Source organism: Carassius gibelio, chromosome A6 (assembly GCF_023724105.1).
Source record: "Carassius gibelio isolate Cgi1373 ecotype wild population from Czech Republic chromosome A6, carGib1.2-hapl.c, whole genome shotgun sequence".
Lineage (NCBI taxonomy): Eukaryota > Metazoa > Chordata > Actinopteri > Cypriniformes > Cyprinidae > Carassius > Carassius gibelio.
This window is the reverse complement of record NC_068376.1, coordinates 28,580,859-28,593,688: the sequence shown is the minus strand read 5'-3', so window position 1 is coordinate 28,593,688 and position 12,830 is coordinate 28,580,859. Positions and strand designations below refer to the sequence as shown.

Here is a 12,830-nt window from a genome sequence, read left to right as displayed (position 1 = left end):
GCCTCCAGCTAACCATGTGCACCTATAAAGCATGTGTCGCAAAACCTATCTAGGCAACACTGTTGAAAGCATGGTGCTCAAAAATTATATTTAGGTTGGAAGCTCACTTGGTTTTGAGACACAGCCAATCTGCTACATACTAATCTATATTTAGTTTAGTTAGTTTGGAATGGAATAATAAGTAGTGTACTCTTTACTGCACAGTAGTATACGGTGTACCGTCAGATATATGCTTTCATAGAATGCTAAAAAGAAAAAAGCCTATATATTGTTTTTATACAAGAATTGCTTTTATAGCAAGAATAATCTTCAAACATTAGTATTAGTGTCTGCTGCATGTTTTGCTTTCTGTTCAGAAATAAATAAACTAAAAAATAATCAATTAAACATTGCAACTGAATTTTTTTTTTTTTTTTTTTGGAGCACTGCATTATGGGTGACAGTTTTACACAGTGTGCTTTTGTTGTATGCATAAGGATAAATAATTACATACTGTGCACATAGCTACACAGCTTAGAAATAGTATGTCAACATTCAATTTTAAACAAACGCACTTTTCGCGGGTATAAAAAGACCACGTGATGTGCTCACAATATTAATTTGAAAGTCACAATGGCTAACATTGAAAAAATATCATGCATATAGGCCTACATATTAAATATTGCTAATAAAAAAGTATTTTAATTAAATATCGTAACAGACATTTATATCCAAATTTATGTCATCATATTCATAATTGGCCTAGGGGCTATATAAAAACAACTGATTATTTGAGAGACCATGCATTTTACAACGCAAAAAAAATGTATTATAAATAATTTTTATATATAGCTATATAACTTGGCCTTTATTGTTAAATATATTTTTCGTATATTATTTAATGTGCAGTAGCCTATTTCTTTTCTTTTTTTAATGAAAATAACGTTTTTTATTATTGAGGGAGCCTGAAAACATTGTTTAAAAAATAGCACGAAAATGCTCAACTAAGCACATTTACCATGTTTCTCACATTCATTAGCCTACGTTTAACCATCTCACATTAGCTGCCATTTCAAACATTTTATATTTTAAGAAAGTCACTGCCCAGGTCGTGCCATTTTTGTTCCATTTCCAACTCGATAAAACAATTAAATCGCAAGCAACGATGTATTTTTTTTTTCCTCTTAATTCTCCAGGCGTGGACATTGTGGACTCGACAGAAGTGTCTAACCTGTTCACATCAGACGCGTGCTTCACTCACCTCAGGTAATGACACAGGTAGAATCTCTCCAGTAAGAGTGGGCAACAGTATCCAAAAATACGACAAACGACGCGGTAGTGGTTAAGAAAACCCTAATAGATTCAAACAGTTCATTAAGGTGAGTAGTTACCTCTCCAGGCGATTATTCAAGTATAGAGTGAACAGTCAAAGACATTGGCCAGGTATTAATTCTACAGAGCACGTTTAAAATGTAGATCCCACCCCCGTCCGAAATGGGAAGAGCAGGAGGGTTTTCACTGGGGGGTTGCAGCAGGAGAGAGAACATTAACGCTTTCTTTCAGTGAGCCTACAGAAATTCCTTGCGGTTTTGTTTTAGTCCACGACTGATGCACGAGCTCTTGAAGTGCCAGTGAACACAGAACTGACTTCAGTCTGAAACCTGAATTTTATTTACAGTGATGCTAGTTTCTTTATAGGCTTTCTATGAAATATTAATACGGCTATAATAAAGATAGTAGGCATACAACTGATAAAGATCTTGCTGTAGTGCAGTTTATATGAAGGGAAAGTGAATTTTAGGTCGTCTTTTAAGTATGATAATGGAACTAGTTAAAATAGTTTTAAAGTACTGCATGATTCTTCATGTCAACGAGCCATACAATGAATTAAAAGTATTGTGTGCAGTAATTTTAAAAAGCCAAACACTTGGATATAATTTGACCTTCATCCTAATGTGCTCAAAGTGGGAAATAACATCAGTGCCCCTTTGACCCTGTATCCTCTTGGGAAGGCCAGGCAGACTGACTCAAACATCCTAAGCCTGGGGAATGACGCGAGTTTCAATTAAAGCAATTCACTCTGCTGGGAAATATCATATTTATATCCTTGGGGTCTTAATAAGAGGAATTATAACTCCCAAGCTGTTTCGAATTGAGTAAGTAATAAAATTAGCCATTTATAAATGAAACATTAAAAAAGAGAAACTGCAAACGGATCATATTAAGTTCAAAGTATTGAGTTGTGTTGATAAGTTTTTGATGCTTTTGAAAGAAGTGTTTCATGTTTATCAAGGCTTCTATTACTTGATCAAAAATACAGTAATGTAATTTATTCCTGTGATGTCAACACTATTTTTAGCATCATTACTCCAGTCTTCAGTATCACACGATCCTTCAGAAATCATTCTTATATGGTTTTCTGTTCAAAAAACATTTATTCTTGTCATCAGTGTTTGAAACAATTGTGCTGCTTACTAAACTGCGATACTTTTTTGTTTTTAGGATTCTTTGATGAATAGAGAGTTGTGCTTGAGCCAAAAAGTTAAAACCGTCATTATTTACTCACTAGTATGTCATTTACTCACTAGTATGTCATTCCAAACCTGAGATCTAAGTTCTTTTGAGGAACACAAAGCGATATGTTTTCTTATATTTACACAGACTGTTCCCCTTCTGTGAAATTTAAAAAAGGAAATTGGGATAAAAAGGATTTATTTTGAAATATATTGCCCTAAATGCATCACACTTTCTAGCTCTATACAAATATATATATATATATATATATATATATATATATATATATATATATATATATATATATATATATATATATATATATATATATATATATATATATTCCCCACTTTATGAAATAATACCAATATTTACTTTGAAACTGGAAAGGAGTTAATCCATGATTGGATCTTTGAGAAATGCAGATAGTTTACTTGAAAGGGTAAACTGCATGAGTTTGGAGAGGATGCATATTGATTCACCACCCTTTTACCATTTTGTAACATCAAGTTTAAAATAAATATTTTTGTGCATCACTAGGGAGGATCAGAATTTCTCCCCATTGCCAAAAGTAACCAGAGATTCAGTGAGGCAATACCTTCAATTCAGTCCTGACCAATCAGTGATCATCTTACATGCCAAAGTTGCTCAGAAGTCTTATGGCAATGAGAAGAGGTAAAAATGATTTTCATCTATGCATTTACATTTCTAACCGTGAAAAATACAAGCATGTTCACATATACATACAGAATTTGCTGATAAATGTAAACTGAAAAGAATATGGTTGGTTGAGTCTTGCTGGAAAAAACGCATCGTATCAGCTTGGTTTGAAGCTGGTTTGTTACCAAATGGTTTGATACCAGGTCTAAAGATGGACAGATGTAAATATGGTCTACCCATTCAATGAGGTCTCCCCCAACTGGTCAATGAATAGCTAGGAAACCAGCTACCATGTTCCAAAACCTTTATGATTTTTAAAAACCGAATTCAACTGGATTATAACATTAAATTTGCAACACTGAAATAAATAATCTCTGAACTGACTAACTAACTTTTCTTCTGTACAGCTTTGTGTTGCTCAATTAAACAATAAAATGAACAGTTATTGAACTAAACATTGAAATAAACACTGCTGAATGATATACTCGTCTTCATTAGAGCTGCTTTACAGTTGAATTTGTGTTATAATTGATTAATTTTACAACAGCGTCAACGTTATTTTCCTGTTTATTCATCCAAAGCATGTAAATGTATTTTCCTCAGTGTTTTTAGTTATTTTATCTCTTACTGGATGATTTACAAGAATATTGCAAACTATTGCACACCCTCTTTCTTCATATCTTTTATCCAAAAATAACAGTTTTGTGCATTTTCGTAGGTTTTTCTGTCCGCCTCCTTGCGTGTATCTCAGTGGACATGGATGGAAACTCAGACAGGAGCAACTTAAAGGTTAATGAGCCGTGAGAGAACATCTTGATTCTTACCCTTGTAATTCTCTGTAATTTTTCCATTTGTATTCACACAGCATTAGGTCTAGGAGAGTCCAGTTGTCGGCTTTTCGGTTACATGGGTCTGGACAGCTCCACTGATCCACGGACAGACAGTTTCAAGCTGAGCTTTGAGGAGCAGACAGACAGGAGGGTGAGACATTGCCAAAGCCCAGCCATCAAAGAGGAAAGAGTCTGTAGGGTTTATGAGAGGACATGACCCCTGTGTGTACAGATAGATTTAGAGATGGGATCATATGTTTATTCTATTAGTGTTACAACCAGGTTTAAAAAAATACACCTGTTTTCATCTTCAGATGAGATCTCGAAAATGTCTCAAAGTGTGCTCAGATTTACCAAGATGTGATCAAAATATCTCAAAATAAACTCACATGTATAACAATATTTCTTCCAAGACCAAATTATCTGAGCTGTGTTGATGTTAATTTTATTGCTTTATATACAATTGACAATTACACTGCCATTCAGAAGTTTGGGGTCAGTAAGAAATTAATCAGCATGGATGATTACTGAAGTTTACTTTAGTTTTATTTTTTTATCAAAGAATGTAAAAAATTTTTTAGCATAATAAATACAAAGCAGCTGTCTTCAGCATTGATAATAATAAGACATTTTTCTTGAGCAGCAAATCAGCATATTACAATTATTTCTAAAGGATCATGTGACACTGAAGACTGGAGTAAATTCAGCATTGAAACACAAAAAAAATTGTACCAACCACAACCTTGTGTACTTTTGTACTCATTCAAGTCTATTTAATTATTATTATTATTTTTTTCAGATGTTTGCTTGTGCTAAAACCTTGTATATCTCAGATACGGACAAACGAAAGCACTTTCGCCTGCTGCTTCACCTGTTTCACAGCGGAGGGCAAGAAATTGGCACATTCAACAGCAGACTCATTAAAGTCATCTCCAAACCATCACAGAAGAGGCAGTCCATGAAAAATGCTGACCGTGAGTCCGTGCATGTGTCCATATTAAAATTTTTCTGCAATTTAGTACTTTAAAAGTTTTTAAAATTTTAAGTCATGCAAAAGCCAACAGTGATTTGTCATCCTTCATTTTCAACAAATGAAATATGAAGTCTACTCTGACTATGTGCCGTTACGTGAAAGGGTTAACCGGTGTAGAAACCAAACTCCTGTAAGTTTGGGTTAGCATGTTGGTGTGTCTTTGTGTATGAGAAGCAGGGTCAAGCCACTAACTGGTGTCACCCGGCAGCCATTGCCATATGAGTCAGACATTTGACCTCTAACCTTTTGATCCTAAGCACACACTAAGAGGGCATCTTCTGTTGACATTGACTGTGGGACCCACAGAGAGCTTCTTTGGGGAAGAAAGAAGCGCTTGACATCTGAGAGCAGCTGTCAAGTGACGTTGAATTCCTCACCGTTCTGTGGGAGAGAGACGGACAATGAGACAAAGATTAAGTAAAACAACAGACTGACATTAGTCACAGTATATGTCTGCTTGTCGGTCTGAATGCGCATGTTTTAGGTGTCATTGAGGGTTTACATTTTTATGTTGTTTCTTTTGTTTGCCTGTTGGGTTAAAAGATCTGTTGCTACTTTCTGAAATGTTTGTGTTTTTTCCTGCAGTGTGCATTTCTTCAGGCTCGAAAGTATCGTTGTTTAACCGCTTGCGGTCACAGACGGTCAGTACACGTTACCTGTCGGTGGAAGACGGGGCTTTTGTTGCCAGCGCAAGACAATGGACGGCCTTTACTGTTACTTTAGGTTTGAGATCCAGTGCTCTTTCTCTGCCATTCTGCCTTTATTCATTTTTATCTTAATCATGATACAATTAACTGAAAAAAAAAAACTAACTTTGTTTAAACATGACATGTGCTCTTTTAAGTGACTAAAACTATAAACTATGAGCTTTCCAAACTGATATTTAACTCTGGTTAGTAATGAATCCAGGGTAGTCAGATTTCAAGATTTCACACTATAAAATCCTGGGTCACTGTTTTAGGTGACATTTGGTAACAATTTGGTTTTACAAAATTGTTTCAGTAGTTATTTTAGTCCAATACTTCAGTTTCAGTCCATTAGTTAACTACATTAGTTAATTTAAACTATCAATGAACAAAGCTTCAACAGCATTTATTCATCTTAATTTATTCTAATTTCAGCATGTATAAATATTTTAAGTTCACATGTTGTATTTGTTAACATTAGTTAATGCTCTGTCAACTAGCATGAACATTTTTTATCAACTAATATTAACAAAGATTAATAAATGCTGTCAAATTAAATTGATCGTTAGTTTATGCATTAACACTAATTAAAAAATGAGACCTTATTGTAAAGTGTTACCTAACATTCATACAAGGTTAACATTGGGGCTCATTTAGTAATAACTGCATGCAAATGATGCATTTATGTGCAGAGAAAAAAAAACTATTTTTCACTAAGTGCAAAACTGTGGAAGTTTTTCCAATTAACCCGGGTTCACAAAAGCATATGCTGTTGGCCCATCACTCTAGTGACTAATTCACCATTCACAGTAGATAAATAACACAAGAAACCCAGACAAGTCTAGAAACAACTGGAAACAAAGTGGTTCACAAACACCTTTAGCACCTCACTGCAATATGAGAGTAAAATCAGAGAATGAAATTCTACCAAAAAACAAAACCTGAGGAATTTCTAAAAAGTCCCATTGTAAATGTCAGCAACATGTGCTAAACAGCTGGAATAAACACAGCATAAATGGGTTTAACCTTTATACGGTGCTCAAAGCCTCATCTGAGTGAAGTCTATTTATCTTTCTCATTCCCTAACAGTGCAATACTTACTCTGTTTCTTCATAGTGGAGGAGATGCAAGCCGCTCATAGTGAATACACTGTGTGTGACAGCTACATCTGTTACGGCTGTGTGGTTCAGCTGGTATGCACTGACTCAGGAGTGGCACTGCCTCCAATGGTACAGTCTGGAAATATAAAACTGACTTTGTTTCTATTACATGATTCTCAATCTGCCACATCATTTTTTGAAAAATATATCAAAGCTGAAATTAAGTTAAAATGTGTAATTTCTGTTTGACTAGCAATGCCAAACCGGACTGCATGCATTTATATATATATATATATATATATATATATATATATAACTTTCTGAATTGAATCTGCAAGTTGATCTATATTTGCACACCCATGTCTCTGAAGTTTATTTTGTAAAGTAAAAATTTCCATCCCTGTGGTGTTTTTTGGAAAGCGCCCTGCTACCAACCTGCGTCACGATTTGCTGATAAAGCGCTTAATCAGAATGTCAAGGATGATGTTTAAAACCCATTTTTAGCAGACTAGCAAACAGAATAGACCTTCACAATGTTTTTTTAGTTTGAATTTGCTGACTGGTTTGTTTTGGTTTGCAAGCGTGTATTTGAAGCCCTCATGCAGCAGGATTTCTGATCGCCGTGCAGCAGTGTCAGAGGAGCGTGAAGAGTCAGGCATATTGTGCAGCACACAGGTGCTGCCGGGGACCAGGTGTAGTGGTGCATGATAGAAGGGTGATGAATCTTTTTTTCATTTCTTTTTTAATGGCTATTTTAAGTTCGCTCATATCAGATTTCAGAAGTCTTGGAAACGAAAATGGAAAGCATTTTCCACAATTAAAAATAAACGTTTTTCTTTGCGAACAGAGCTATAGGAGATGCTCACTGATGCTCTTTATTAAAGGAATATTTCACTCAAAAATGCTAATTAGCTAAATGTTTACTCACTCTCAGGCCATCCAAAATGAGTTTGTTTCTTCATCATCACTTGCTCACCACTGGATCCTCTGCAGTGAATGGGTGCCGTCAGAATGAGAGTCCAAACAGCTGATAAATACATTACGATAATCCACACCACTCCAGTATCAATTAATGTCTCATGAAGCCAAAAGCTGCATGTTTGAGGGGAAATTTAATAATTAAGAATATGAATCCATAATCTACAATAATGCTTCCACCACTGAAAAAGGGTGAACTGTTCCTTTAAGGGGATGTAAAATGTAAAAATGGACAAAACGGTCAGCTGTGTAAATAGTTACCTGATTCTGTTTTCTTTCCTTGCAGGTAATACGTAAAGTGAACAAGCAGCATGCGTGTCTAGACGTGGATGAGCCTGTGTCTCAGCTTCATAAATGTGCTTTCCAGTTCAGAGACAGTAATCATATGTACCTGTGCCTGTCTAATGAAAAAATCATACAGTTCCAGGTGAACACAGGCAGTGACAGTTAAACATGAACAATAGTTCGATCCGAAATGAAAACTCACCCCCATGTCATTCCAAACTTATAGGCCTCTCCGTGTCCAAAAGAAAGTAATAAGGTGTTACTAAATGATGGCTCCTGCTGGACCATCATTGGAACGGAGGTGGTTGAATACACCTTCAGTGAGAATCTCACCAGTCACCCGACCACCATCAGCCCTGTACCTGTCATCAATGGACTAGAGGTCAGAAATCAAGCCAGCAGCTATGTTTCTTCATTACATCTCTCCAATAGTAACTGTATTTAAGATGGATTTAAGATATAAGTTAAATAATAGGGTTACTTACCAAAACAACACTAACATGTGTCCATGGTGATTTAGTTGAATGGAGGAGGACATGTGGCCATGTTGGAGCTTCACGGAGAAAACTTCAGTCCACACTTAAAAGTCTGGTTTGGTAACATGCAGGCGGAGACAATGTTCAGGTTGGCATTTATCATATTTTGTTGCAGTGCTAAAGCAGATACTTTAAAACACGAGAAGCTTATAGTTTGTCAGGCTTAAATTAAATGGCAATCAAGCCACACTACCAAGTAGATAATTATAGCTTTAATACATACAAACAAAGCCTGTTGCGAAGAACAACAACATTGATCTCAAAAGAAGAACTAATAATTAAACACCTTAATATGTAATTCAATTGAAAATATAGTTGCATTATGTAACCAATCATATGGAGAGCCCAAATATTTTTTTCAGTTCATAGACATGATATTTTGTTTTGTTAATTGTTGAAAAAAATCCTTGTTTATAAAACAGCACATTAATAAAACTACTAATAAAAGCTACTGTCAAGTCACCTTTATTTATAATCATATTTATAGTCATTCGTACAAATACATACAAAATGTGCAATTCGTAAAATACGTAGGATTTAGCACAAATCGTATGATGTGAGGTTCAACGAGTGAGGTTGAACGAATTTGTACGAATTAATCACCTCATAAAATATGTTCGAATTGCCCTGAGATCGGGTTAGAAAATAACATGTCAATAATGTAGGACTATAGTAAACAGTCAATTTTTCATTTTAAGTCAGTTCATTGATGATTCAGTGATGTAATCATCCAGTTCCGTTCTCTTCAAATAATATCTTTGCAATCAAGCTGATAATATTGCCAGAAATTAAGTGTCTGAGCAAGCCAAAAGCGACAGTGGCAAAGGACCAAAACTCCATTGGTGACAAAAATGGAGAAAAAAACCTTGGGAGAAACCAGGCTCAGTCGGGAAGGCAGTTCTCCTCAAGCAAATGCATGCTAATTTAAAAATGTTAGATATTTGAACCAGAAAACAAAAATACAGTGGAAGATATTCATTTTTGCAGTGCATCCAACATTTAATTCCACGATTTTCTGAATTAAAGGCAAACAGGCAATTGCACTGAATTACAATAATATAACAGCCAATGCTACCTGCTAACAGGTTCTTTGCTAAAAAAAAAGAAGCTTGTTGTACACTAGAGAATAAGGCTAGTTGCTCAACATTTGATTGTTAATTTAATAATCTTCATTTATCTCAGGTCTTCCAGGTCTCTGATGTGTGTTGTTCCTGATGTATCCATAATGAGTGGCGAGTGGAGATGGATGAGACTACCAATCACGGTGCCTTTATGTCTGATCCGATTGGATGGGTTAATCTACAGGAGTTCATATTCATTTACTTACACCCCAGAGCAGGGCGCCCCCCCTCAAGGAAACGGTACAGCAGAGAGAACCGCAGACTCAGACTCACTCATAGACACCATTCACCAGGAGTTCACACGGACAAACTTTCACCTATTTATGCAGAGCTGAGATCACACAAACACACACACATACACACAAACATTCATGTCAGATTATGTCCAGTCCTGGCACACATTCTATCCTCTTGTTAACACTTACACTCATAAGAAAAACTCTCAAATAATGTAATCATATAGAGCTATAGGGAGCTTACGGACTAAAGACAGCTCTGTGGGGGCGTTTGACGTAGGAATGCACAAGATCTGTGTATCTGGGCTGTGGAAAGTACCGGGACAGTCTGAAATAAATACAGAATAGAGTTAATTGGATTGAAACTGGACCTGCCTCTGTGAAGTTCTCATTGGTCACTGGATGCTTATGTCAGAGTTTGCTGCAGCAAACGTTTCAATTTTGACTGAGCATTACTTTCATAAACACCTTTGTTTTTAATGTGCAACTTCCACATTAATATCAATGGATTCACAGCATAAAATAATATTTCATAACAACTGTTTTACTGTATTTTTGATCATATAAATGCAACCTTGGTGAGCAATGTAAGACTTCAAAACATGATTATTCTTTTTTTATGAATTCAAAGCAACAGCATTTAATCATGATATAAATTATAAATGTATTTTAAAAGCATTAATAAAAATACAAAAAGACTGACCCCCCAAAATTGACTGTCCAATTCATCAAATATAAGATCTATAGCAGAATATATCTTTTTTTTTTCTTTCTTTTATTTAGAATAATTAGATTATGAGTATGGGTTGTATCTAATTATCATTAATGCAGATATGTTATAGATATTATTATGTCCTCTACCTCTACTTACTTTGCTTTACTGCTTCTGGTATCTTTTACATCATGCTGCACATAACTTTACACAAAGCAGCTATTATACAGCACCACTTCCACATCCAAGATCATCTTCAGAGGATGAAAGCTTAGAACATACCCCATAAATTGTGTTGAAAAGTGTGAAACAGTGTGTGTGCAGATTTTTGAAGGGTCTTCGAGGTCTTTGGCTCATTTCCTCCTCCTAATTACTAAAGCAAATATGCGTGAGAGGGCCTGGCACATCGGCATATCAACTAATCTTTATCATGTGTCCACCATTGCCAAAAGGCACCTGGAATATATTTTCAAATCGCTCGGAGACGAGAGATTTGAAGGGACCTATTCTTCTATCTATATCCGTTCTTCACACCTCTTATGGAACTCGAGGGATTGTATTCAATACCATAAAAAGGACATTTCTTTCAGCTTCATCTTCCTGCTTCAAATGAATCTCTCAAAGCAGCTTAAACGTAAACTTTGGGTATGTGTATGTAACGCATCAACAGTCTCCGTATGCTGCTCCATCTGAGCATAAAGAAACCTCTGTCCCTTTATTTTGGCCGAGCATTTTTCTAATATATCACCACTCTCCCATCATCCCCCCCCGATCTGCCTTCTGCTCCAGTCAAGGATCTGTCCTGTGACTGACAGCTCATTTACAGCTCTGAGAAGGGCCCTTTAAGGTCCGAGAGAGATGATAAAAGTATGAAAAATATTTCTGTACCTTGTTCCCAGGTACTTGTGTGTTCAGGGGCCAAATGTGAGCCAATTAGTGTGTCAAGGTAAATCACGGCAGTAGACAGACTTCGCATAGAGTTTAAGAAATTGATTATTATAAATGCTTTGAAGGACTTCCAGAACTTTCTTCCACATTTCATCCACATCACACAAGAACAAAACATGCAGGCTTATTATAAAATGGATAGTTCACTCCAAAGCCACAATTCAATCTGTTATCAAAAGATTTTTAAAGTGGGGGACTACTTTTAATACTTACAAAATTACATATATATATAAAAAGGTATTACTGTTTCTTTTTGGAAACAAAATAATCATTTATTCAGCAAGAATTCATTACATTAATAAATTAAAAATTACATATTCAACTAGAAGACAGTTCTTTTAAATTGTAACAATATTCAACAATATTACCGTTTTTACTGTATGTTTAAGCATATACAGCCTTGGTAATCATAAGAGGCTTTTAAAATAAAATAAAAAACATTTAAAAAATCTTACAGATCCCAAACTTTTAAATGTAAGTGTCTAAAGTGTGTAAGTTATGGTTTATTCTTTTTAAAATCAACTTTCCTCAGCAGGTAACTGAGCAATGTGAAAAAGATGCCTTTAAAAATTATTGTATGCCTTCTGTGGCACACTGAAAGTTAATAACTACTTTATGAGCAGAAATTGTGAATAACTGACCTAATATGATACAATTAGGTCTTTTTATTTTCTTTTATCAGCTGTGATGTCTGAAAAGCACTTAGATGACCACGATCAAGACTGACATGTAGAGGGATCGATTCCAGATGTTTGGCAGACTTTTCAAACAGGCTAGATGACTAGACAGTGAAGGATGAGGCTTATTATCCAAACCAACAAGATAGAAGCATTAACCAAGACGTAGAAAGCCTTAAACGGGCATTTCTCATCTGATGGCATTTCAATGTTTATAGCATTTTAGACTTTGGGAAAGATTCAAAGTGAACATTTGTTAAATCCAGTGCATTTATTTGACATCACATGGTTCGCTAAGTGTGATGGAGTTTGTGAGCTCTTTGTTCTCTGTTGTAACTGCATGAGAACCTGAAAATGGTCCATTCCAGAAAGCCCTTCTGCCTCCACAGGACGTCTGTAAGGATGCCTGACTTGAAGGGGAACCAGCTGACCGTGCATCCTTCCGCCAGCCGGAACAGAATCACTCCCTACAGCAATCTCACAAATGTTCCATGTTGTCAGAATGTCTTAAATGCAAGTGGATCAGAAACATGGG

The 12,830-nt window shown here is 35.6% G+C and overlaps 2 protein-coding genes across 7 annotated transcripts in view; one reads left to right on the top strand and one right to left on the bottom strand.

The window, feature by feature from the left end:
- The window catches only part of LOC128015982 (matrilin-4), an 18,996-nt gene extending 17,318 nt beyond the window's left edge, over positions 1-1,678 (bottom strand). For 2 of the 5 annotated variants that reach the window (XM_052600257.1, XM_052600260.1), the window contains exon 1: positions 1,241-1,677. The gene's annotated coding sequence lies outside the window, so the exon portion shown is untranslated. Of the gene's footprint in view, positions 1-1,240 lie in introns of all 5 variants that reach the window. The other 3 variants (XM_052600259.1, XM_052600256.1, XM_052600261.1) reach the window with 3 other exon arrangements.
- The window catches only part of rbpjl (recombination signal binding protein for immunoglobulin kappa J region-like), a 14,581-nt gene extending 1,751 nt beyond the window's left edge, over positions 1-12,830 (top strand). The window contains exons 2-13 of one of the 2 annotated variants that reach the window (XM_052600263.1): positions 1,176-1,245; positions 3,034-3,168; positions 3,872-3,942; positions 4,019-4,134; positions 4,783-4,957; positions 5,602-5,739; positions 6,819-6,931; positions 8,067-8,207; positions 8,292-8,447; positions 8,586-8,689; positions 9,784-9,962; positions 12,685-12,830. In XM_052600263.1, the coding sequence (XP_052456223.1) occupies positions 1,176-1,245; positions 3,034-3,168; positions 3,872-3,942; positions 4,019-4,134; positions 4,783-4,957; positions 5,602-5,739; positions 6,819-6,931; positions 8,067-8,207; positions 8,292-8,447; positions 8,586-8,689; positions 9,784-9,962; positions 12,685-12,695 (1,409 nt within the window). In that variant the 3' untranslated portion in view covers positions 12,696-12,830. Of the gene's footprint in view, positions 1-1,175; positions 1,246-3,033; positions 3,169-3,871; positions 3,943-4,018; positions 4,135-4,782; positions 4,958-5,601; positions 5,740-6,818; positions 6,932-8,066; positions 8,208-8,291; positions 8,448-8,585; positions 8,690-9,783; positions 10,813-12,684 lie in introns of those variants that run through there. The other variant, XM_052600262.1, reaches the window with a different exon arrangement.